Source organism: Pleurodeles waltl, chromosome 7, assembly GCF_031143425.1.
Source record: "Pleurodeles waltl isolate 20211129_DDA chromosome 7, aPleWal1.hap1.20221129, whole genome shotgun sequence".
Lineage (NCBI taxonomy): Eukaryota > Metazoa > Chordata > Amphibia > Caudata > Salamandridae > Pleurodeles > Pleurodeles waltl.
The window spans coordinates 1,463,863,247-1,463,887,698 of NC_090446.1; the positions used below are offsets into that span (position 1 = coordinate 1,463,863,247).

General features: G+C 48.1%; 1 protein-coding gene across 2 annotated transcripts in view; it reads right to left on the reverse strand.

The window, feature by feature from the left end:
* KMT2B (lysine methyltransferase 2B) overlaps positions 1–24,452 on the reverse strand; it is a 728,361-nt gene that overhangs the window by 217,170 nt on the left and 486,739 nt on the right. For both annotated transcript variants that reach the window (XM_069201148.1, XM_069201147.1), the window contains exon 27: positions 11,049–13,638. In XM_069201148.1, the coding sequence (XP_069057249.1) occupies positions 11,049–13,638 (2,590 nt within the window). The remainder of the gene's footprint in view (positions 1–11,048; positions 13,639–24,452) is intronic.

The following is a 24,452-nucleotide window of genomic DNA, read 5'->3' on the forward strand; positions in this document are numbered from 1 at the left end:
GACCAGTGGGTGAGGCTGAACATTCTTTATCAGCCGGGACACTCCCATAACCCTTTCAATTTAAGTTATGGATCAGGGAGGTTCTTGTTCTCCAGGTTTATTTCTCCCCATTTCCTCTCTCAATCTAACAATCAACAGTTAATGAAGACCACAGCTTCTTCAAATAGAAGCATCCCAGAGCAGACAACGGAAAGCAAGCAGTGATACTTTCAAAACTAGACAGTATCAAATAGCCAGGCTTTGAGCTTCCTTTTGAAAGTGGCCAATGACCCAGCCCCTCACAAAATGGATGGCAAGCTGTTCCAAGACTTCTTCGAAGAAAAACAACTTGTAACACTCCGGCCCAACACCAGATGGCGAGCTATTGCAAAACATGCGTATCTACAGCGACAGATGCCATCGAACATTAACTTTCTTCACGGTGTGGCAAAGTGTTTTGAAACCTGTAACAAGCGGCTGTTAGCCCTATGCCCTACTCTTCAGTATACAGGGTCTATCTATTTGTCAGGCAGCAAGGGGCATCTCCACGGAAAGCACTAAAAGCCAGCATCAAAGCTTCTAATTTAATGTGCTGTGTAGGAAAATGGCTCCCTGTTGCAGTTACCCCCCACTTTTTGCCTGATATTGATGCTGACTTGACTGACAAGTGTGCTGGGACCCTGCTAACCAGGCCCCAGCACCAGTGTTCTTTCACTAAAAATGTACCATTGTTTCCACAATTGGCACACCCCTGGCACACAGATAATAACCTTGTAAAAGGTACCAGCGGTACCAAGGGCCCAGTGACTAGGGAAGGTCCCTAAGGGCTGCAGCATGTGTTGTGCCACCCCCCAAGGGACCCCTCACCTAACACATGCACACTGCCATTGCAGATTGTGTGTGTTGGTGTGGAGAAAAAGGCAAAGTCGACATGGCATCCCCCTCAGGATGCCATGCACACAAAATACTGCCTGTGGCCTAGGTAAGTCACCCCTCTAGCAGGCCTTACAGCCCTAAGGCAGGGTGCACTATACCACAGGTGAGGGCATAGCTGCATGAGCAATATGCCCCTACAGTGTCTATGAAACTCTTAGACATTGTAAGTGCAGTGTGGCCATACTAAGTATATGGTCTGGGAGTTTGTCAAAACAAACTCCATAGCTCCATAATGGCTACACTGAATACTAGTTTGGTACCAAACTTCTCAGAATAATAAAGCCACAGTGATGCCAGTGCTGGATTTATTACAAAATGCACATGCCTCCTGTATTTTACCCAAACCTTCAGTGCAGGACTGCCTGGTCTGTGCCAGCCTGGCACTAAGGCGAGTTTCTGCTCCCCTGGGGTCAGAGCCTTAGTGCTCTCTGAGGACAGAAACAAAGCCTGCACTGGGCGGAGGTGCTTCTCACCTCCCCCTGCAGGAACTGTAACACCTGGCGGTGAGCCACAAAGGCTTATGCCTTTTGTTACGGCACCACTGGGCATCCCAGCAAGTGGAGATTCCCGCCCCTCCGGCCACTGCACCCACTTTTGGCAGCAAAGCTGGAGGAGATAATGAGAAAAACAAGTGTCACCCCCCACCTGTCAGGACTGCCCCGAAGGTGCCCTGAGCTGAGCTAACCCCTGCCTTTAGAAATCTTCCATCTTGGGATTGGAGCATTCCCCCAATAGGATTAGGAATGTGCCCCCCTCCCCTCAGGGAGGCGGCACAAAAAGGATGTAGCCACCCTCCAAGACAGTAGCCACTGGCTACTGCTCTTCTGGCCTAACCACACCCCTAAATCTAGTATTTGGCAACCCAGAACCCAGGAAATCTAATTCCTGCAACCTACACAAAGAAGAAAGACTGCTGACCTGAAAGCCCTGCAGAGACGACGGAGACGGCAACTGACTTGGTCCCAGCTCTACCAGCCTGTCTCCAGACTCAAAGAACCTGCACAGTGACGCATCCGACAGGGACCAGCGACCTCAGAGGGCTCAGAGGACTCAGAGGACTGCCCTGAACCTGAACGACCAAGAAACTCCAGAGAACAGCGGCACTGTTCAAAAACCGCAACAACCTTGCAACTTTTTTGCAACTTCTAAAGAACTCACTCTTCCCGCCGGAAGCGTGAGACTTCACCCTCTGCACCCAACGCCCCCGGCTCGAGATCCAGAGAACCAACACCGCAGAGAGGACTCCCAGGCGACTGCGACCCCGTGAGTAACCTAAGACGACCACCCTGCACCCCACAGTGACGCCTGCAGAGAGGATCCAGATGATCCTCCTGACCGCAACTGTCTGGAACAAAGAACCTGATGCCTGGACCAAGCACTGCACCCGCAGCCCCCAGGACCAAAAGGAACTGAACTCCAGTGCACAAGTGACCATCAGGCGACCCTCTGCCTAGCCCAGTCGGTGGCTGGCCCGAGAAGCCCCCCCTGTGCCCTGCCTGCACCGCTAGAGTGACCCCCAGGTCCCTCCATTGACTTCTAGTGAAAACCCGGCACCTGCATTGCACACTGCACCCGGCCGCTCCTGTGCCGCTGAGGGTTTTGTGTGCCTGTGTCCACTTTTAAAATAGCTTATTGCCATTTTAACTAATACTGTGTATGTTACTGCTCTAAATCAAAGTTCCTTACTTACTTATGTGGAGTACCTTGTTTTTTATGTATTTACTTCAAATCTTGAGGTTCTGAAATAAATTAAGAAAATATATTTTTCTATATAAAAACTATTAGCCTGGGGTAAGTCTGGGTGTGTGTTTCTCATTGTAGGAAGTTGGCTCTGTATGTGCTATTTCAAAGTAAGGAATAGCATGCACAGAGTCCAAGGGTTCCCCTTAGAGGTAAAATAGTGGTAAAAATAGATAATACTAATGCTCTATTTTGTGGTAGTGTGGTCGAGCAGTAGGCTTATCCAAGGAGTAGTGTTAAGCATTTGTTGTACATACACATAGACAATAAATGAGGTACACACACTCAGAGACAAATCCAGTCAATAGGTTTTGTTATAGAAAAATATCTTTTCTTAGTTTATTTTAAGAACCACAGGTTCAAATTTAACATGTAATATCTTGTTTGAAAGGTATTGCAGGTAAGTACATTAGGAACTTTGAATCATTTCAATTGCATGTATACTTTTCAAGTTATTCACAAATAGCTATTTAAAAAGTGGACACTTAGTGCAATTTTCACAGTTCCTGGGGGAGGTAAGTTTTTGTTAGTTTTACCAGGTAAGTAAGACACTTACAGGGTTCAGTTCTTGGTCCAAGGTAGCCCACCGTTGGGGGTTCAGAGCAACCCCAAAGTTACCACACCAGCAGCTCAGGGCCGGTCAGGTGCAGAGTTCAAAGTGGTGCCCAAAACGCATAGGCTTCAATGGAGAGAAGGGGGTGCCCCGGTTCCAGTCTGCCAGCAGGTAAGTACCCGCGTCTTCGGAGGGCAGACCAGGGGGGTTTTGTAGGGCACCGGGGGGGACACAAGCCCACACAGAAATTTCACCCTCAGCGGCGCGGGGGCGGCCGGGTGCAGTGTTAGAACAAGCGTCGGGTTCGCAATGGAAGTCAATGAGAGATCAAGGGATCTCTTCAGCGCTGCAGGCAGGCAAGGGGGGGCTTCCTCGGGGAAACCTCCACTTGGGCAAGGGAGAGGGACTCCTGGGGGTCACTTCTGCAGTGAAAGTCCGGTCCTTCAGGTCCTGGGGGCTGCGGGTGCAGGGTCTTTTCCAGGCGTCGGGACTTAGGTTTCAGAGAGTCGCGGTCAGGGGAAGCCTCGGGATTCCCTCTGCAGGCGGCGCTGTGGGGGCTCAGGGGGGACAGGTTTTGGTACTCACAGTCGTAGAGTAGTCCGGGGGTCCTCCCTGAGGTGTTGGTTCTCCACCAGCCGAGTCGGGGTCGCTGGGTGCAGTGTTGCAAGTCTCACGCTTCTTGCGGGGAGATTGCAGGGTTCTTTAAAGCTGCTCCTTTGGATAAAGTTGCAGTCTTTTTGGAGCAGGTCCGCTGTCCTCGGGAGTTTCTTGTCGTCGTTGAAGCAGGGCAGTCCTCAGAGGATTCAGAGGTCGCTGGTCCCTTTGGAAGGCGTCGCTGGAGCAGAGTTCTTTGGAAGGCAGGAGACAGGCCGGTGAGTTTCTGGAGCCAAGGCAGTTGTTGTCTTCTGGTCTTCCTCTGCAGGGGTTTTCAGCTAGGCAGTCCTTCTTCTTGTTGTTGCAGGAATCTAACTCTTTAGGTTCAGGGAAGCCCTTAAATACTAAATTTAAGGGCGTGTTTAGGTCTGGGGGGTTAGTAGCCAATGGCTACTAGCCCTGAGGGTGGGTACACCCTCTTTGTGTCTCCTCCCAAGGGGAGGGGGGCACATCCCTAATCCTATTGGGGGAATCCTCCATCTGCAAGATGGAGGATTTCTAAAAGTTAGAGTCACCTCAGCTCAGGACACCTTAGGGGCTGTCCTGACTGGCCAGTGACGACTCCTTGTTTTTCTCATTATCTCTCCTGGACTTGCCGCCAAAAGTGGGGGCTGGGTCCAGGAGGCGGGCATCTCCACTAGCTGGAGTGCCCTGGGGCATTGTAACACGAAGCTTGAGCCTTTGAAGCTCACTGCTAGGTGTTACAGTTCCTGCAGGGGGGACGTGTGAAGCACCTCCACCCAGAGCAGGCTTTGTTTCTGTCCTCAGAGAGCACAAAGGCTCTCACCGCATGAGGTCAGACACTCGTCTCTCAGCAGCAGGCTGGCACAGACCAGTCAGTCCTGCACTGAACAATTGGGTAAAATACAGGGGGTATCTCTAAGATGCCCTCTGTGTGCATTTTTTAATAAATCCAACACTGGCATCAGTGTGGGTTTATTATTCTGAGAAGTTTGATACTAAACTTCCCAGTATTCAGTGTAGCCATTATGGAGCTGTGGAGTTCGTTTTTGACAGACTCCCAGACCATATACTCTTATGGCTACCCTGCACTTACAATGTCTAAGGTTTTGCTTAGACACTGTAGGGGCATAGTGCTCATGCACATATGCCCTCACCTGTGGTATAGTGCACCCTGCCTTAGGGCTGTAAGGCCTACTAGAGGGGTGACTTACCTATGCCACAGGCAGTGGGAGGTTGGCATGGCACCCTGAGGGGAGTGCCATGTCGACTTAGTCATTTTCTCCCCATCAGCACACACAAGCTGGCAAGCAGTGTGTCTGTGCTGAGTGAGGGGTCCCTAGGGTGGCATAAGACATGCTGCAGCCCTTAGAGACCTTCCCTGGCATCAGGGCCCTTGGTACCAGAGGTACCAGTTACAAGGGACTTACCTAGGTGCCAGGGTTGTGCCAATTGTGGAAACAATGGTACATTTTATGTGAAAGAACACTGGTGCTGGGGCCTGGTTAGCAGGGTCCCAGCACACTTCTCAGTCAAGTCAGTATCAGGCAAAAAGTGGGGGGTAACTGCAACAGGGAGCCATTTCTTTACACTCATTTATTGCCTCTGTGTGTACAACAAATGCTTAACACTACCCTCTGATAAGCCTACTTCTCGACCACACTACCACAAAATAGAGCATTAGAATTATCTAGTTTTGCCACTATCAACCTCTAAGGGGAACCCTTGGACTCTGGGCACACTATCTCTCACTTTGAGATAGTATTTACAAAGCCAACTTCCTACATGCTGCGCTTCTGGAAGCCAGTGCAGATGTCTCAGATGGGGAGAGATGTTGATAAGGGATTCTCCTTATAAATCTAGCCGCTACATTCTGGATTATCTGTAATCTATATAGAAGATTTGCAGGAAGGCCAAGGTAGAGGCTGTTCGAGTAGTCCAGATGAGAGATTACCAGTGAATGGACTACCATTTATCGAGTCTCCTCAGAAGATTTTCATGTTCACGAAACAAAGAAACAAGATGTTTGATTTGAGTGGAGAAGGAGAGTGTGAAGTCCAATATGATGCATGAATTTCTAGCAGAAGGAGTCCGTACTGGGGGAGGATTAGATTCAGCAGGCCACCAGAGGGTGGACGGCAGCAGTCCCTTTTGAGTGAAAACCAAAATGTGCCTATCGGAATTTAGTTTCAGGCAATTTTCTTCCATTCAGGTCACGACGACTGAGGCACTCTTAAGTTGTAAAAGGCAGCCTCCAAATAGTCTTGAAAGGTAAAGAGCAGTTGAGTGTCATCGGCATACAACTCCGATTTTGGATGTTCTTGTTAAAGAGGGCCATTTTCTTGTGGAAGCTACTAAGTGCCACTTTATAGAGGATCTTAGCATTAAATTAATAAGATTTCCACCAACTGAACTCTAACTTTCTGCACAGGCCTTTCTCAATCCTTTGGGCAGGAGACAACTAGGGAGCTGAAGGCCTAGCTCCTTTTGCCATATACATTTTCAAAAGGACAAGATGGTTTAGGGAGTTAGTGATCTAGTTATCAAAAAGCAAAATATCAGAGTCAACACTTGAAGAATCAGTGAGAAGAGGCTGAAGGACTGGGCAAAAGATTATTCTGACAGATTCTGCCATTTTCCTTTCATATTTGGAGGAAGGGGGATCCTAATAGGCGAGCAGGATCCCAGAAACAAACAGAATAATAAAATGGTCCAACCAAATCAAATGCACTTGATCGTTATCCTACCTGCTAGGGAAATAAGAGCAAATCAAATCAAGCATATGACCAACTCTGTGAGTAGGGACTGGGACATGTTGGGTAAAATTCAAACCAACAGCATTTGGATGGGCTGGGTGGCTGGGACAGAATGGGGATCATCTGCATGAACTTTATAAAGTCTCACAAGACTGCCAGATTAGCATATGGAAGAGAATATTGAGCCATGCTGTCACATAGTGTAGGAGGCTGGACTGGCTTGTAGTGAGTACCAAGGGGTACTTGCACCTTGCACCAGGCCCAGTTATCCCTTATTAGTGTATAGGGTGTCTAGCAGCTTAGGCTGATAGATAATAGTAGCTTAGCAGAGCAGCTTAGGCTGAACTAGGAGACGGGTGAAGCTACTACAGTACCACTTAGTGTCATATGCACAATATCATAAGAAAACACAATACACAGTTATACTAAAAATAAAGGTACTTTATTTTTATGACAATATGCCAAAGTATCTTAGAGTGTACCCTCAGTGAGAGGATAGGAAATATACACAAGATATATATACACAATAGCAAAAATATGCAGTATAGTCTTAGAAAACAGTGCAAACAATGTATAGTTACAATAGGATGCAATGGGGAAACATAGGGATAGGGGCAACACAAACCATATACTCCAAAAGTGGAATGCGAACCACGAATGGACCCCAAACCTATGTGACCTTGTAGAGGGTCGCTGGGACTATTAGAAAATAGTGAGAGTTAGAAAAATAACCCTCCCCAAGACCCTGAAAAGTGAGTGCAAAGTGCACTAAAGTTCCCCTAAGGACAAAGAAGTCGTGTTAGAGGAATAATGCAGGAAAGTCACAAACCAACAATGCAACAACTGTGGATTTCCAATCTAGGGTACCTGTGGAACAAGGGGACCAAGTCCAAAAGTCACAAGCAAGTCGGAGATGGGCATATGCCCAGGAAATGCCAGCTGCGGATGCAAAGAAGCTTCTACTGGACAGAAGAAGCTGCGGTTTCTGCAGGAACGAAAAGGGCTAGAGACTTCCCCTTTGGTGGACGGATCCCTCTCGCCGTGGAGAGTCGTGCAGAAGTGTTTTCCCGCCGAAAGAACGCCAACAAGCCTTGCTAGCTGCAAATCGTGCGGTTAGCGTTTTTGGACGCTGCTGTGGCCCTGGAGGGACCAGGAGGTCGCAAATTGGACCAGGAGAGAGAGGGGACGTCGAGCAAGACAAGGAGCCCTCTCAGCAGCAGGTAGCACCCGGAGAAGTGCCAGAAACAGGCACTACGAGGATGCGTGAAACGGTGCTCACCCGAAGACGCACAAAGGAGTCCCACGTCGCCGGAGACCAACTTAGAACGTCGTGCAATGCAGGTTAGAGTGCCGTGGACCCAGGCTTTGCTGTGCACAAAGGATTTCCGCCGGAAGTGCACAGGGGCCGGAGTAGCTGCAAAAGTCGCGGTTCCCAGCAATGCAGCCCAGCGAGGTGAGGCAAGGACTTACCTCCACCAAACTTGGACTGAAGAGTCACTGGACTGTGGGGGTCACTTGGACAGAGTCGCTGGATTCGAGGGACCTCGCTCGTCGTGCTGAGAGGAGACCCAAGGGACCGGTAATGCAGCTTTTTGGTGCCTGCGGTTGCAGGGGGAAGATTCCGTCGACCCACGGGAGATTTCTTCGGAGCTTCTGGTGCAGAGAGGAGGCAGACTACCCCCACAGCATGCACAAGCAGGAAAACAGTCGAGAAGGCGGCAGGATCAGCGTTTCAGAGTTGCAGTAGTCGTCTTTGCTACTATGTTGCAGGTTTGCAGGCTTCCAGCGCGGTCAGCAGTCGATTCCTTGGCAGAAGGTGAAGAGAGAGATGCAGAGGAACTTGGATGAGCTCTTGCATTCGTTATCTAAAGTTTCCCCAGAGACAGAGACCCTAAATAGCCAGAAAAGAGGGTTTGGCTACCTAGGAGAGAGGATAGGCTACTAACACCTGAAGGAGCCTATCAGAAGGAGTCTCTGACGTCACCTGGTGGCACTGGCCACTCAGAGCAGTCCAGTGTGCCAGCAGCACCTCTGTTTCCAAGATGGCAGAGGTCTGGAGCACACTGGAGGAGCTCTGGACACCTCCCAGGGGAGGTGCAGGTCAGGGGAGTGGTCACTCCCCTTTCCTTTGTCCAGTTTCGCGCCAGAGCAGGGCTAAGGTGTCCCCTGAACCGGTGTAGACTGGCTTATGCAGAATTGGGCACATCTGTGCCCAAGAAAGCATTTCCAGAGGCTGGGGGAGGCTACTCCTCCCCTGCCTTCACACCATTTTCCAAAGGGAGAGGGTGTCACACCCTCTCTCAGAGGAAGTTCTTTGTTCTGCCATCCTGGGCCAGGCCTGGCTGGACCCCAGGAGGGCAGATGCCTGTCTGAGGGGTTGGCAGCAGCAGCAGCTGCAGTGAAACCCCAGGAAGGGCAGTTTGGCAGTACCAGGGTCTGTGCTACAGACCACTGGGATCATGGGATTGTGCCAACTATGCCAGGATGGCATAGAGGGGGCAATTCCATGATCATAGACATGTTACATGGCCATATTCGGAGTTACCATTGTGAAGCTACATATAGGTAGTGACCTATATGTAGTGCACGCGTGTAATGGTGTCCCCGCACTCACAAAGTTCAGGGAATTGGCTCTGAACAATGTGGGGGCACCTTGGCTAGTGCCAGGGTGCCCTCACACTAAGTAACTTTGCACCTAACCTTTACCAGGTAAAGGTTAGACATATAGGTGACTTATAAGTTACTTAAGTGCAGTGTAAAATGGCTGTGAAATAACGTGGACGTTATTTCACTCAGGCTGCAGTGGCAGGCCTGTGTAAGAATTGTCAGAGCTCCCTATGGGTGGCAAAAGAAATGCTGCAGCCCATAGGGATCTCCTGGAACCCCAATACCCTGGGTACCTCAGTACCATATACTAGGGAATTATAAGGGTGTTCCAGTAAGCCAATGTAAATTGGTAAAAATGGTCACTAGCCTGTTAGTGACAATTTGGAAAGAAATGAGAGAGCATAACCACTGAGGTTCTGATTAGCAGAGCCTCAGTGAGACAGTTAGTCACTACACAGGTAACACATTCAGGCACACTTATGAGCACTGGGGCCCTGGGTTACCAGGGTCCCAGTGACACATACAACTAAAACAACATATATACAGTGAAAAATGGGGGTAACATGCCAAGCAAGATGGTACTTTCCTACACATAGTGCAGTAAAGCAGCTACCAGGGCAATTGGGATGCTTTAACACCAAAAAGACAGAGAAGGAGATGGAGGGAGGGAGTTTGAGACAGAAAATAAGGCCCTCAATATTTCCACACTTGCTTAGCAGAGGGGTAGAAATTTCACATATATCCCTAAAAATAATAGCCACCCCACCGCCTGCCTTGTAACCACCTAGATTGACTGACAGTATATGACAGCCAGGTGCAATCGTCACAGCTAGGTCCGGATTAGAGCTATCCTTTTGCCATAATTCTGTGAGGAATACAACGTCCCATGTGTTGTCAGACAGAATAAGAAACAATTTGGACGAATGTTTGGGTTAGGACACTCAACCTATTTTCAAATTTTCTCTCTTCCCTGCCCCCTCCCACTTTTCAGTATTCCCCCCAATCCCAACAGCCTGTAGTTGTATGTTTGTGTGATAAAGCTTCTTTAAAAACGGATATGGACCAAAACAAGAAAATCTGATTAAAGTGAAAATATGCTGCCTTATGTACAAAGTGATTCACCTAATGCAGACAACAAATTACAACAGATTGCTAAGCACCTAGGGCTGTCAATCTGGAATCAGCAGTAAGAACTCTCCAATATGAAACAAGGTTCAAAAGTAAAAAGACCAGAACCCGACATTCACAGAAGCAGCAACAAAGTCACACTTCAATCTGTAACCAACCTTCTCTCTTACAGGACAGACTTAAAAGCACATCTTGTTGGACTATATCTGAAGTTTAATATTCATGCTACTTACGATACTTTTATTTTTTAAGAGTTTAATTTGCTTATCACTCAGTTACACGATGCTTTGTTATGTAGCACACTGAAACAACTTGTAGTGCAGTAGTGTGATAGAAAACAAATCATAAATGTGAATATTAAAAACAAAGACTTCTGAAACCCCTTCCTAATGCTATGCTATCAGACAATCCTTCCGCATCAGATTAAAAACCCCAGCAGGATGGCTAATCTAAGGCCCAGTTGCCACAGCAGTCTCCAAGGCACGTTAGCAAACTGGTGTCCAGGAACATGGAGACATCTTAGGGATGCCTGCCAGTCACATGCCCATGGGGGACAGCCAGCAAACTGAACAAAGTGCATCACAGACAGGTTTAAAACCCTGGCCTACACTTGCAGCGACCCCTATTTCTTGCCTATCAATGGACCAGAGATCAAGGTTACCAAGTACAAGCAAAGAGTTAGTGTCCTACCATCCACACAAGTATTTATTATGTCGTTTGGCATGCATACATACCTTATATTGTTTTTATGGGAAGGTGTCAGCACATTATTAGTTTGCAGCCTGTTCTCCTGGACTGCCTTTGGAGAGATCTCCAGCTTCAGCTTCTTGGAAGGTGTTTGGCTGTTGCATGTCGAAACTCTCTTTACACAGCTGGCCTGAATGGGTGTGTAGGGCTTGGGGATAACAGGAGCAGCAACAACAGGAGAAGGGGGAGTGCCATTTGATTTTGGGGACTGAGTCGCCTGGAGTGGGGCTGCAGGCGGCTCTGCAAGATTAAAGTTTGACATTCCCTGCAGCAGTGATGGCCTAAGAATGGGAAGTCCTGTTGAAAGGGCCATCATCCCAGAGTTCATGGGAAACCTTTGGAGGACACAATTCTGCTGAAGGCCCACAGACTGCGGCATGACAGTGGAAGTTCCAATGGTGAACTGTCCAGGACCATTGGGGGCACCTGTCCTAATCACGTTCAGCATGGGCATTACATTCAGCAGAGGGCCACTAAATGTCCACGTGGGAGCATCATTCCTCACAATTCCGAGGGGAGCAGATGCCCGCAAAATAACTGTTCCCAAATTAGGCTGCTTTTGAATTGGTGTTAGCATAGCTCCCCCGAGGTTCAACTCACAGTCTGATTTCTTGATGTTGGGGGCTACCTTCCTGGGATTCCCCCTGGAATTACTCTCCACAACTTGTGAACATGGTGCAATCTGTGGGATTACCATGACCCTCATGCTACTTGAAGGAGTTGGCTCCAACCGCTGGCATGCTCTCGCATTGCCTTGCTGGTTACTGAAGTTCCCAAGAACTGGGTGGAAGTTTAGTTGTTCTCCTGCACTGCAAGTTACAACTGGAGCACAGGGAGAAGGACTGATTGGCACAGGCTGGCAAGTAATGACCTTTTGATCTGAGGATGGGGCACCTGGAGCTGAGTTTGACTGCACTTTCACAAACAACTGCCCCTGTTTATTCACCATGAGAACTTTGGAGGTGGAGCTAGGTTTATGAACAGAGACAGATGGTGTTTCCAGTTTGGCCATTGTAAATGTAGGCACTTGGGGTGAAAGCGAAAGAGGTTTGCACACCCTCTGCAACTGAGGAGGATCCTTTAGATTCAAGACTGTTAGACTTGGGTCTATGGGCCGGCATCCAACTGACAGCCATGTTGGCTCAGATGGTTTACTGGCGATGAGCTGTTCGCGTCTTGTAATGGGCCCATTGCTACCATTAACCAAATTAAAGTTGCTTCCTGACTGCAAGGGTGCAACAGCAAGAGTCTCTACCCTTGTAACTGGCGCAGGGTGTAACAGGGATTTTGTTGGCTTGGATAGAACCTCAGGAACTGTGACTAAATTGTTAGCAAGAATGTTTGATCCATTTTCTGACACAGATTTGGGAAGCAATAGAGTAGGAGAGCTGTGATTTCTCTCACTGGAGAATGTCAGAGTACCAGTGTTGAAGTCTTTTAGCACAAAATCAACAATGTCAGAGGGAAGGTCTTCTGGGACCTTCTCTGCAGAAGCCTGTGGATTTTTAGAGTCCATTGCGGAGGTCAACTCTGTTTGGATGCCAGTTGCTCCTGCTTCCTGAGAAGACCCTGCTAGATTAAATGAAATGTTTTTAGCGACTTGGGGCACTCTAGGTTCTGTAGAGGTGGCGATACTGCTGGTGTCACTCTCTGTGCCATCATCAACACCATCTAGTTGCTTTATATGCGGCAGCTGTAAGTCCATAGGGTAAGGAAGAAGATCCATGTTTCGGGTCACAACAGTCCTTGAGAAACTGTAACAGTTTTGTGAATTATCATCCTCAGAGCTCTCCCCACCATTCACTGCAACATGATGTCTGCCTGATGTACTTGTGCCTAGACCAAATGATCGATCTTCTCTGAACTCATCTGCTTGCCGTGTTTTTACCACAATCTGGCTGTGACACTCAGAGTTATCCTCCTGAAAGGTGCTGTCCAAGACACTCTCATCAAACTCCAAGTCTGAGACGTTCAGTGAAGAGACTACTTCCATATCACTTTCATCAAAAGCATCCACACATAATCCAGGCACAAGCTGCCCATCATCCACCATGGAACCAAGAGGGCCCCCGGGAGAGAGGAGTCCTGGTGAGCCAACGCTATCACAGTACTCCAGGTCCTGATATGCACCAACATCAGGTGACTCAAAGGTTTGCAATCCATCCATTTCAGATGGGGTACTTGATCTTTTAAAGTTGTAAGAATGATCTGCTCCTGAGAAATGAGGGTAGGAGGTGGACTGAGGTCCAGAGGTAGAGGTCTGCATGACCAAGTCTATTTCAGGCAGGTTAGCTATTGCTGAGGTAGACAGGTTGTGATGATGGTTCCTACACCTGCTGGAGGGGTCAGGGCTTGATGGTGCAGCAGTGATTGATGCTCCACCCTTGAGAGACACTGGACTTGAAGGACTGATCTTGGTTCTTACATTGGTGGCACAAGTTGTCAGGTTTGGTGAGGAAATCCGTCCACGAGTTGTGGTACTGTGACTCACTGGACTGTGGCGCCTGGTTCTCCGTAATGGCACAACATCTGGATCACTGACAGTCAGAATGTGGTGGGACACAGAAGTCGGGCTTCCTGAAAGATATGAAGTTTTAGAGCAGATTAAAGCCACAGCACCAGTTATACCACCATATCACATTTCTTATAACGTGGTAAAAAAAAAAAAAAAAAAAACTGGCATAGTTTCCAAGATATACAAAAATAGCTAACGTGTGCCTGGTTAATGATAGAAGGAACGAAATAACACCAGATAGAAATAACATTCCCCAAAAACACACACTGAATCACCTTTCATAACAGGCAAAGGTAATGAACATAAAAGAGTTATGTATATAACAATTTAAAAACTGAACATGCTGTTAAGCTTTCTGACATATAAAGGTTGAGTTTTAAAAAGACCTTTGCCTTGCTCAAAGCTTACACATTTGGTACCACTCATGGGCTAGTCTATAATTAGGCTCTCCTTCGTGACATACACTTTTGCATCACAATGTCCCAAAAGAAAGCCCACCTTTAGACTCTTGTTCACATACTATATATAAAACATGTCACGATATATGAGGTGAACGACCTCACGTGGCAACTTGGTAGGTTGCATGGGAATCTAAAGGAAAACATACTTCATTGCAATCTAGTTCTTTATCAAGCATATTTACCTACATATTTATGAAGAGGAAGTGCTTACTCTAGCAGATTTGCAGTTTGAAAATGTTTCTAGATTCACATGCTGTGCATTATTACAACATTTAGTGGTTGGGTCCAAACTGCCCCTATTTATTCTCTTTTTTTTGGACGTCCACTAGAAGGAGCCCACAATACCCTAGTGTGTTACTGCCATTGTGAAGTTCTCACCTTCCCCTCAGTTTGGATATCCATGATTTTTCTAAGTGAAATATGTTGCTTTGATCCTTTTAGTCTAACAATTACACCTTCAGGTGGATCACATGTGAATCTAGAAATGTCTTGAAGATGCAAAACTGAAGTTACAGCAAAGTATCATTTTCCTTTTGCAGTATGATCCTTTTTTGTATTCACATGCTGTGCAGCCGTAATAGATCATTGTGTGAGGTTGGGTTGAAGCGTGTGGTTGCACAAGCGGGCCTTACTGATTCCGCTGAGGTCTATGGAGTAATGTTTTGTGAAGGTACTGACTGATGACGAGGCTTCAACCATGAATGTGTCAATAGGGGAAAAATTAGGCCAGTGTGGCCCCCGGTTTCCTGTTGGAATGTGCTCTTAGTTTGTTCTTCAGATTTTTCCCCATAAAAGTGTAACAGGTCTGGTTTGTCTGCATTATTCATGTTGCAAAGGTAACTTATGACACCAGTAGACGTCTATCCTGCAGTGCTTACAAAACAAAAAACTATATCAATTTTGCTAAACTATTAGGTTTGCTCTAAGTACTGCAACTACTGCTCTCACACATCTGTCAGTTATAATTCTCCTTCTGCCTATATTGCGGATTGTTGAAAAAGGCCTGTAGTTAAATAGACTGATAAACTTGAAAATGCAATACTATCTTTGGGATAAAGCGGGGTTTGTTCTTATGCCTAACACTATCCTTGTATGGCTCTTGTATAGTTGGGAGTTTGCAATTACCTCTCTCTGCTTAAGGATGTGACTGCAACTACAAATGTAATTTCAATAGTCAGAAAAGGAGTCATGTTTTGTTGGGTACAGGTTCCAAAGGCTTGTGTTAGCAGCAGGTTCCACAATGGTGTGAGTGCTGACCTAAGTGGTGCATTTCTCCTCTCTTTGAAAGGATCTTTTGAGGACAGATGGGGCAAAAGCTTCTAGCCAGAGATTCCTCTGGTGCATGCCACTAAATGAGACAGCAGCACCCTAATGGATGTGTAGGCAAGCTTTGTATCTAACGAGTGCATCAGATATCGGACGATGGCTGTGTCACGGGTCAAGTTATGTAATGGGTTTGCCTTCCTACATCCGTGAACAAACCTGATACACTTGGCTGCATTTCTGTGCACCCGATTTCCTGTAGTATTAACAGGTTGTCAAATACTGGGATTCACCTTGCTTTCTACCATCCCCACAAGGTCACAGAATGACCCTGGTCCACTGTGGGGCTATCAGTATCATTTTCAGGCTCATTTGCTTGCACTTGTTTACTGCCAATTGTATTGGGTGAATCTGAACAGGTATAGGTAAATGTCCCTGACCATTCTATCTACAGGGTATTACCTTGGAATAGGTGATGAGGATACCTGGATATGATCTTTGGCATTTCCCATTTGGGTGGAGAACAGATCGATTTGTGGTGTTCTCTAGCTTTGGAAGGTTGTGTCTATGACCTTTCGATTTAGTTCCTACTTGTGTAAGATTTCTGCTTGCCTGCTTAATATGTCTGTGTAGGAAGTTGGCTCTGTATGTGCTATTTCAAAGTAAGGAATAGCATGCACAGAGTCCAAGGGTTCCCCTTAGAGGTAAAATAGTGGTAAAAATAGATAATACTAATGCTCTATTTTGTGGTAGTGTGGTCGAGCAGTAGGCTTATCCAAGGAGTAGTGTTAAGCATTTGTTGTACATACACATAGACAATAAATGAGGTACACACACTCAGAGACAAATCCAGTCAATAGGTTTTGTTATAGAAAAATATCTTTTCTTAGTTTATTTTAAGAACCACAGGTTCAAATTTAACATGTAATATCTTGTTTGAAAGGTATTGCAGGTAAGTACATTAGGAACTTTGAATCATTTCAATTGCATGTATACTTTTCAAGTTATTCACAAATAGCTATTTTAAAAGTGGACACAGTGCAATTTTCATAGTTCCTGGGGGAGGTAAGTTTTTGTTAGTTTTACCAGGTAAGTACGACACTTACAGGGTTCAGTTCTTGGTCCAAGGTAGCCCACCGTTGGGGGTTCAGAGCAACCCCAAAGTTACCACACCAGCAGCTCAGGGCCGGTCAGGTGCAGAGTTCAAAGTGGTGCCCAAAACGCATAGGCTATAATGGAGAGAAGGGGGTGCCCCGGTTCCGGTCTGCTTGCAGGTAAGTACCCGCGTCTTCGGAGGGCAGACCAGGGGGGTTTTGTAGGGCACCGGGGGGGGACACAAGCCCACACAGAAATTTCACCCTCAGCGGCGCGGGGGCGGCCGGGTGCAGTGTTAGAACAAGCATCGGGTTCGCAATGTAAGTCAATGAGAGATCACGGGATCTCTTCAGCGCTGCAGGCAGGCAAGGGGGGGCTTCCTCGGGGAACCTCCACTTGGGCAAGGGAGAGGGACTCCTGGGGGTCACTTCTGCAGTGAAAGTCCGGTCCTTCAGGTACTGGGGGCTGCGGGTGCAGGGTCTTTTCCAGGCGTCGGGACTTAGGTTTCAGAGAGTCACGGTCAGGGGAAGCCTCGGGATTCCCTCTGCAGGCGGCGCTGTGGGGGCTCAGGGGGGACAGGTTTTGGTACTCACAGTCGTAGAGTAGTCCGGGGGTCCTCCCTGAGGTGTTGGTTCTCCACCAGCCGAGTCGGGGTCGCCGGGTGCAGTGTTGCAAGTCTCACGCTTCTTGCGGGGAGTTGCAGGGTTCTTTAAAGCTGCTTCTTGAAACAAAGTTGCAGTCTTTTTGGAGCAGGTCCGCTGTCCTCGGGAGTTTCTTGTCGTCGTCGAAGCAGGGCAGTCCTCAGAGGATTCAGAGGTCGCTGGTCCCTTTGGAAGGCGTCGCTGGAGCAGAGTTCTTTGGAAGGCAGGAGACAGGCCGGTGAGTTTCTGGAGCCAAGGCAGTTGTTGTCTTCTGGTCTTCCTCTGCAGGGGTTTTCAGCTGGGCAGTCCTTCTTCTTGTTGTTGCAGGAATCTAATTTTCTAGGGTTCAGGGTAGCCCTTAAATACTAAATTTAAGGGCGTGTTTAGGTCTGGGGGGTTAGTAGCCAATGGCTACTAGCCCTGAGGGTGGGTACACCCTCTTTGTGCCTCCTCCCAAGGGGAGGGGGTCACAATCCTAACCCTATTGGGGGAATCCTCCATCTGCAAGATGGAGGATTTCTAAAAGTTAGAGTCACCTCAGCTCAGGACACCTTAGGGGCTGTCCTGACTGGCCAGTGACTCCTCCTTGTTGCTTTCTTTGTTCCCTCCAGCCTTGCCGCCAAAAGTGGGGGCCGTGGCCGGAGGGGGCGGGCAACTCCACTAAGCTGGAGTGCCCTGCTGGGCTGTGACAAAGGGGTGAGCCTTTGAGGCTCACCGCCAGGTGTCACAGCTCCTGCCTGGGGGAGGTGTTAGCATCTCCACCCAGTGCAGGCTTTGTTACTGGCCTCAGAGTGACAAAGGCACTCTCCCCATGGGGCCAGCAACATGTCTCTAGTGTGGCAGGCTGCTGGAACTAGTCAGCCTACACAGACAGTCGGTTAAGTTTCAGGGGGCACCTCTAAGGTGCCCTCTGGGGTGTATTTTGCAATAAAATGTACACTGGCATCAGTGTGCATTTATTGTGCTGAGAAGTTTGATACCAAACTTCCCAGTTTTCAGTGTAGCCATTATGGTGCTGTGGAGTTCGTGTTTGACAAACTCCCAGACCATATACTCTTATGGCTACCCTGCACTTACAATGTCTAAGGTTTTGTTTAGACACTGTAGGGGTACCATGCTCATGCACTGGTACCCTCACCTATGGTATAGTGCACCCTGCCTTAGGGCTGTAAGGCCTGCTAGAGGGGTGTCTTACCTATACTGCATAGGCAGTGAGAGGCTGGCATGGCACCCTGAGGGGAGTGCCATGTCGACTTACTCGTTTTGTCCTCACTAGCACACACAAGCTGGCAAGCAGTGTGTCTGTGCTGAGTGAGAGGTCTCCAGGGTGGCATAAGACATGCTGCAGCCCTTAGAGACCTTCCTTGGCATCAGGGCCCTTGGTACTAGAAGTACCAGTTACAAGGGACTTATCTGGATGCCAGGGTCTGCCAATTGTGGATACAAAAGTACAGGTTAGGGAAAGAACACTGGTGCTGGGGCCTGGTTAGCAGGCCTCAGCACACTTTCAATTGTAAACATAGCATCAGCAAAGGCAAAAAGTCAGGGGGCAACCATGCCAAGGAGGCATTTCCTTACAGTCTGCTTCTACGCATTTTAGTCATGCTGAGTGTATCACTATTCGTGATCTCTTTCTGGATTGTTCACCTCCAGACGCACTGTGCTAACCTGAACAGAACATATGATTTGGTTTTACAACAACAAGAGTTCCACAGACCCCTAAATTTCAAGCTCCTAGATCCCATCAGGGATGCATGGTCACTGAGGGGGGTTGACTGTCTGAATGCTTTCCCTACTGTGATGGTTTTGCTGTCCATCAATATATCTTCCTGTACAGTTCTGCAGTAACTACCACTACATCCTCCCAGTGCCCTGTCAACTGTGACCAATGGCTCAAGAGCGACTCCTAGATATGTCTCATATTAAGTGTAAGGAAATGCCTCCTTGGCATGGTTACCCCCTGACTTTTTGCCTTTGCTGATGCTATGTTTTGAATTGAAAGTGTGCTGAGGCCTGCTAACCAGGCCCCAGCACCAGTGTTCTTTCCCTAACCTGTACATTTGATTCCACAATTGGCACACCCTGGCATCCAGATAAGTCCCTTGTAAGTGGTACCCCTGGTACCAAGGGCCCTGATGCCAAGGAAGGTCTCTAAGGGCTGCAGCATGTCTTATGCCACCCTGGAGACCCCTCACTCAGCACAGACACACTGCTTGCCAGCTTGTTTGTGCTGGTGAGAACCAAACGAGTAAGTCACCCCCTCAGGGTGCCATGCCAGCCTCTCACTGCCTCTGAAGGTATAGATAAGTCACCCCTCTAGTAGGCCTTCCAGCCCTAAGGCAGGGTGCACTATACCATAGGTGAGGGCACCAGTGCATGAGCACTGTGCCCCTACAGTGTCTAAGCAATACCTTAGACATTGTAAGTGCAGGGTAGCCATAAGAGTATATGGTCTGGGAGTCTGTCAAACACGAACTCCACAGCACCATAATGGCTACACTGAAAACTGGGAACTTTGGTATCAAACTTCTCAGCACAATAAATGCACACTGATGCCAGTGTACATTTTATTGTAAACTACACCCCAGAGGGCACCTTAGAGGTGCCCCCTGAAACCTTAACCGACTATCTGTGTAGGCTGACTGGTTCCAGCAGCCTGCCACACTAGAGACATGTTGCTTGCCCCATGGGGAGAGTGCCTTTGTCACTCTGAGGCCAGTAACAAAGCCTGCACTGGGTGGAGATGCTAACACCTTCCCCTAGGCAGGAGCTGTAACACCTGGCGGTGAGCCTCAAAGGCTCACCCCTTTGTTCCAGCACCGCAGGACACTCCAGCTAGTGGAGTTGCCCGCCCCCCTCCGGCCACGGCCCCCACTTTTGGCAGCAAGGTCGGAGGAAACAAAGAAAACAACAAGGAGGAGTCACTGGCCAGTCAGGACAGCCCCTAAGGTGTCCTGAGCTGAGGTGACTCTAACTTTTAGAAATCCTCCATCTTGCAGATGGAGGATTCCCCCAATAGGATTAGGGATGTGACCCCCTCCCATTGGGAGGAGGCACAAAGAGGGTGTACCCACCCTCAGGGCTAGTAGCCATTGGCTACTAACCCCCCAGACCTAAACACGCCCTTAAATTTAGTATTTAAGGGCTCCCCTGAACCTAAAACTTTAGATTCCTGCAACTAACAAGAAGAAAAGGACTGCTGAGCTGAAAAACCCCTGCAGAGGAAGAACAGAAGACACCAACTGCTTTGGCCCCAGACTTACCGGCCTGTCTCCTGCCTTCCAAAGAAACCTGCTCCAGCGATGCTTTCCAAGGGACCAGCGACCTCTGAATCCTCCGAGGACTGCCCTGCTTCGAGAAAGACAAGAAACTCCCGAGGACAGCGGCCCTGCTCCAAAAGAACTGCAACTTTGTTTCAAGTAGCAGATTTAAAGACCCCTGCAACTCCCCGCAAGAAGCGTGAGACTTGCAACACTGCACCCGGCGACCCCGACTCGACTGGTGGAGAAACAGCGCTTCAGGGAGGACCCTCCGGCGACTCTACGACTGTGAGTAACCAAAGTTGTCCCCCCTGAGCCCCCACAGCGACGCCTGCAGAGGGAATCCCGAGGCTCCCCCTGACCGCGACTGCCTGAACTCCATTTCCCGACGGCTGGAAAAGACTCTGCACCCGCAGCCCCCAGCACCTAAAGAAACGGAACTCCAGTGCAGGAGTGACCCCCAGGAGGCCCTCTCCCTTGCCCAGGTGGTGGCTACCCCGAGGAGCCCCCCCCTTGCCTGCCTGCAATGCTGAAGAGATCCCTTGATCTCTCATTGAAAACCATTACAAACCGGACGCGTGTTTGCACACTGCAACTGGCCGCCCCCGCGCTGCTGAGGGTGTACTTTTTGTGCTGACCTGTGTCCCCCCCGGTGCCCTACAAAACCCCCCTGGTCTGCCCTCCGAAGACGCGGGTACTTACCTGCTGGCAGACTGGAACTGGGGCACCCCCTTCTCTCCATTGAAGCCTATGCGTTTGGGCACCACTTTGAACTCTGCACCTGACCGGCCCTGAGCTGCTGGTGTGGTAACTTTGGGGTTGCTCTGAACCCCCAACGGTGGGCTACCTTGGACCAAAAACTGAAACCTGTAAGTGACTTACTTACCTGTTAAAACTAATATTACTTTACCTCCCCCAGGAACTGTGAAAATTGCACTAAGTGTCCACTTTTAAAACAGCTTATTGTGTTTTATGTGAAAACTATACATGCTAATGAAATGATTCAAAGTTCCCAAAGTACTTACCTGCAATACCTTTCAAATGAGATATTACATGTAAAATTTGAACCTGTGGTTCTTAAAATAAACTAAGAAAATATATTTTTCTATAACAAAACCTATTGGCTGGATTTGTCTCTGAGTGTGTGTTCCTCATTTATTGCCTGTGTCTATGTACAACAAATGCTTAACACTACTCCTTTGATAAGCCTACTGCTCGACCACACTACCACAAAATAGAGCATTAGTATTATCTCTTTTTGCCACTATCTTACCTCTAAGGGGAACCCTTGGACTCTGTGCATGCTATTCCTTACTTTGAAATAGCACATACAGAGCCAACTTCCGACATTAAGTCTGACAAAGTTAATCAAAGTGATGCATAAAGCCATAATCTTCTAACTATCACAATTCTCTGTCAGATTGTCCTTTCTGGTACAGGAAACCCTTTTCTGTCAATTACTTTTTCGTCAAAGTATGTTTTTTCACTGCTTGAGTCCAACTCTGAACCTAGGAAATCCTGTTCCTTCATAGGAATGGATGAGGATTTCTCCATCTTCACAGAGGAAGAGTTTGTACATAGTTTCCATTAATTGTTGCATACTGTTCTGGTGCTGATATTGTAAGTTGGTTAGACGAAAGTGGATAGAGGGGAAGGGGTGGAAGTGTGTTATGGCAGTTTTGAAGTAACTTATTGTAAAGAAATGGCTCCCTGTTGCACTTACTCCCCACTTTTTGCCTGATACTGATGCTGACTTGACTGAGAAGTGTGCTGGGACCCTGCTAACCAGGCCCCAGCACCAGTGTTCTGTCACCTAAAATTTACCATTGTTTACACAATTGGCACAACCCTGGCACCTAGGTAAGTCCCTTGTAACTGGTACCAAGGGCCCTGACGCCAGGGAAGGTCTCCAAGGGCTGCAGCATGTCTTATGCCACCCTAGGGACCCCTCACCCAGCACAGACACACTGTTTGCCAGCTTGTGTGTGTTGGTGGGGAGAAAATGACTAAGTCGACATGGCACTCCCCTCAGGGTGCCATGCCAACCTCAAACTGCCTATGCAGTATAGATAAGTCACCCCTCTAGCAGGCCTTACAGCCCTAAGGCAGGGTGCACTATACCATAGGTGAGGGCACCAGTGCATGAGCACTGTACCCCTACAGTGTCTAAGCAAAACCTTAGACATTGTAAGTGCAGGGTAGCCATAAGAGTAATTGGTCTGGGAGTCTGTCAAACACGAACTCCACAGCACCATAATGGCTACACTGAAAACTGGGAAGTTTGGTATCAAACTTCTCAGCACAATAAATGCACACTGATGCCAGTGTACATTTTATTGTAAAATACACCCCAGAGGGCACCTTAGAGGTGCCCCCTGAAATCTTAACCAACTACCCGTGTAGGCTGACTGGTTTTAGCAGCCTGCCACACTCGAGACATGTTGCTGGCCACATGGGGAGAGTGCCTTTGTCACTCTGTGACTAGTAACAAAGCCTGCACTGGGTGGAGATGCTATCACCTCCCCCAGGCAGGAGCTGTAACACCTGGCGGTGAGCCTCAAAGGCTCACCCCCTTTGTTCCAGCACCACAGGGCATTCCAGCTAGTGGAGTTGCCCGCCCCCTCCGGCCACGGCCCCACTTTTGGCAGCAAAGCCGGAGGAGATAATGAGAAAAACAAGGAGGAGTCACTGGCCAGTCAGGACAGCCCCTAAGGTGTCCTGAGCTGAGGTGACTGACTTTTAGAAATCCTCCATCTTGCAGATGGAGGATTCCCCCAATAGGATTAGGGATGTGCTCCCCTACCCTCAGGGAGGAGGCACAAAGAGGGTGTAGCCACCCTCCAGGACAGCAGCCATTGGCTACTGCCCTCCCAGACCTACACACACCCCTAAATTCAGTATTTAGGGGCTCCACAGAACCTAGGAATGAAAATGTCACTTACCCAGTGTACATCTGTTCGTGGCATCAGTCGCTGAGATTCACATGGTCTGCATAGCTCGCCATCTGGTGTTGGGTCGGAGTGTTACAAGTTGTTTTTCTTCGAAGAAGTGTTTTCGAGTCACTGGACCGAGTGACTCCTCCTTCTGTGCTCATTGCGCATGGGCGTCGACTCCATCTTCGATTGTTTTCCCCGCAGAGGGTGAGGTAGGAGTTGTACTATAGTAATAGTGCCCGCGCAATGAAATGTGTAAGTATGTACCTATTAAAGGTTTAAATAATATATATACAAATGTACAAAATTGAAGGTAACTTCTGAACTGCTACAGGCTTCCGGGGAGGTGGGTGGGCCCATGTGAATCTCAGCGACTGATGCCACGAACAGATGTACACTGGGTAAGTGACATTTTCAGTTCGATGGCATCTGTCGCTGTAGATACACATGGTCTGCATAGACTAGTAAGCAGTTATTTCCCCATAAGCGGTGGATTAGCCTGTAGGAGTAGAAGTTGTCTGAAATAGAGTTCTTAATACAGCTTGACCTACTGCGGCTTGTTGTGCGGATAGCACATCTATACAGTAGTGTTTGGTGAATGTGTGAGGCGTAGACCATGTGGCTGCCTTACATATTTCATGCATTGGGATGTTTCCTAAAAAGGCCATTGAAGCACCTTTTTTCCTTGTTGAATGTGCCCTGGGAGTAATGGGCAGTTGTCTTTTTGCTTTAAGGTAGCAGATTTGGATGCATTTAACAATCCATCTGGCTATACCTTGTTTTGATATTGGGTTACCTGCATGAGGTTTTTGGAATGCAATAAATAGCTGTTTAGTCTTTCTGATGTTCTTCGTTCTGTCAATGTAGTACATTAATGCTCTTTTGACATCTAATGTATGTAGTGCTCTTTCAGCCACAGAATCTGGCTGTGGGAAAAAAACTGGTAGTTCTACCGTTTGATTTAGATGGAACGGTGAAATAACTTTTGGTAAAAATTTTGGATTAGGTCGTAGGACGACCTTATTTTTATGTATTTGTATAAAAGGTTCCTGTGTTGTGAACGCTTGAATTTCACTTACTCTTCTCAGAGATGTAATGGCGATGAGAAAGGCAACTTTCCAGGTTAGGAATTGTATTCCGCAAGAGTGCATGGGTTCGAAAGGTGGGCCCATGAGTCTTGTTAGGACCACGTTTAGGTTCCATGAAGGAACAGGTGGTGTTCT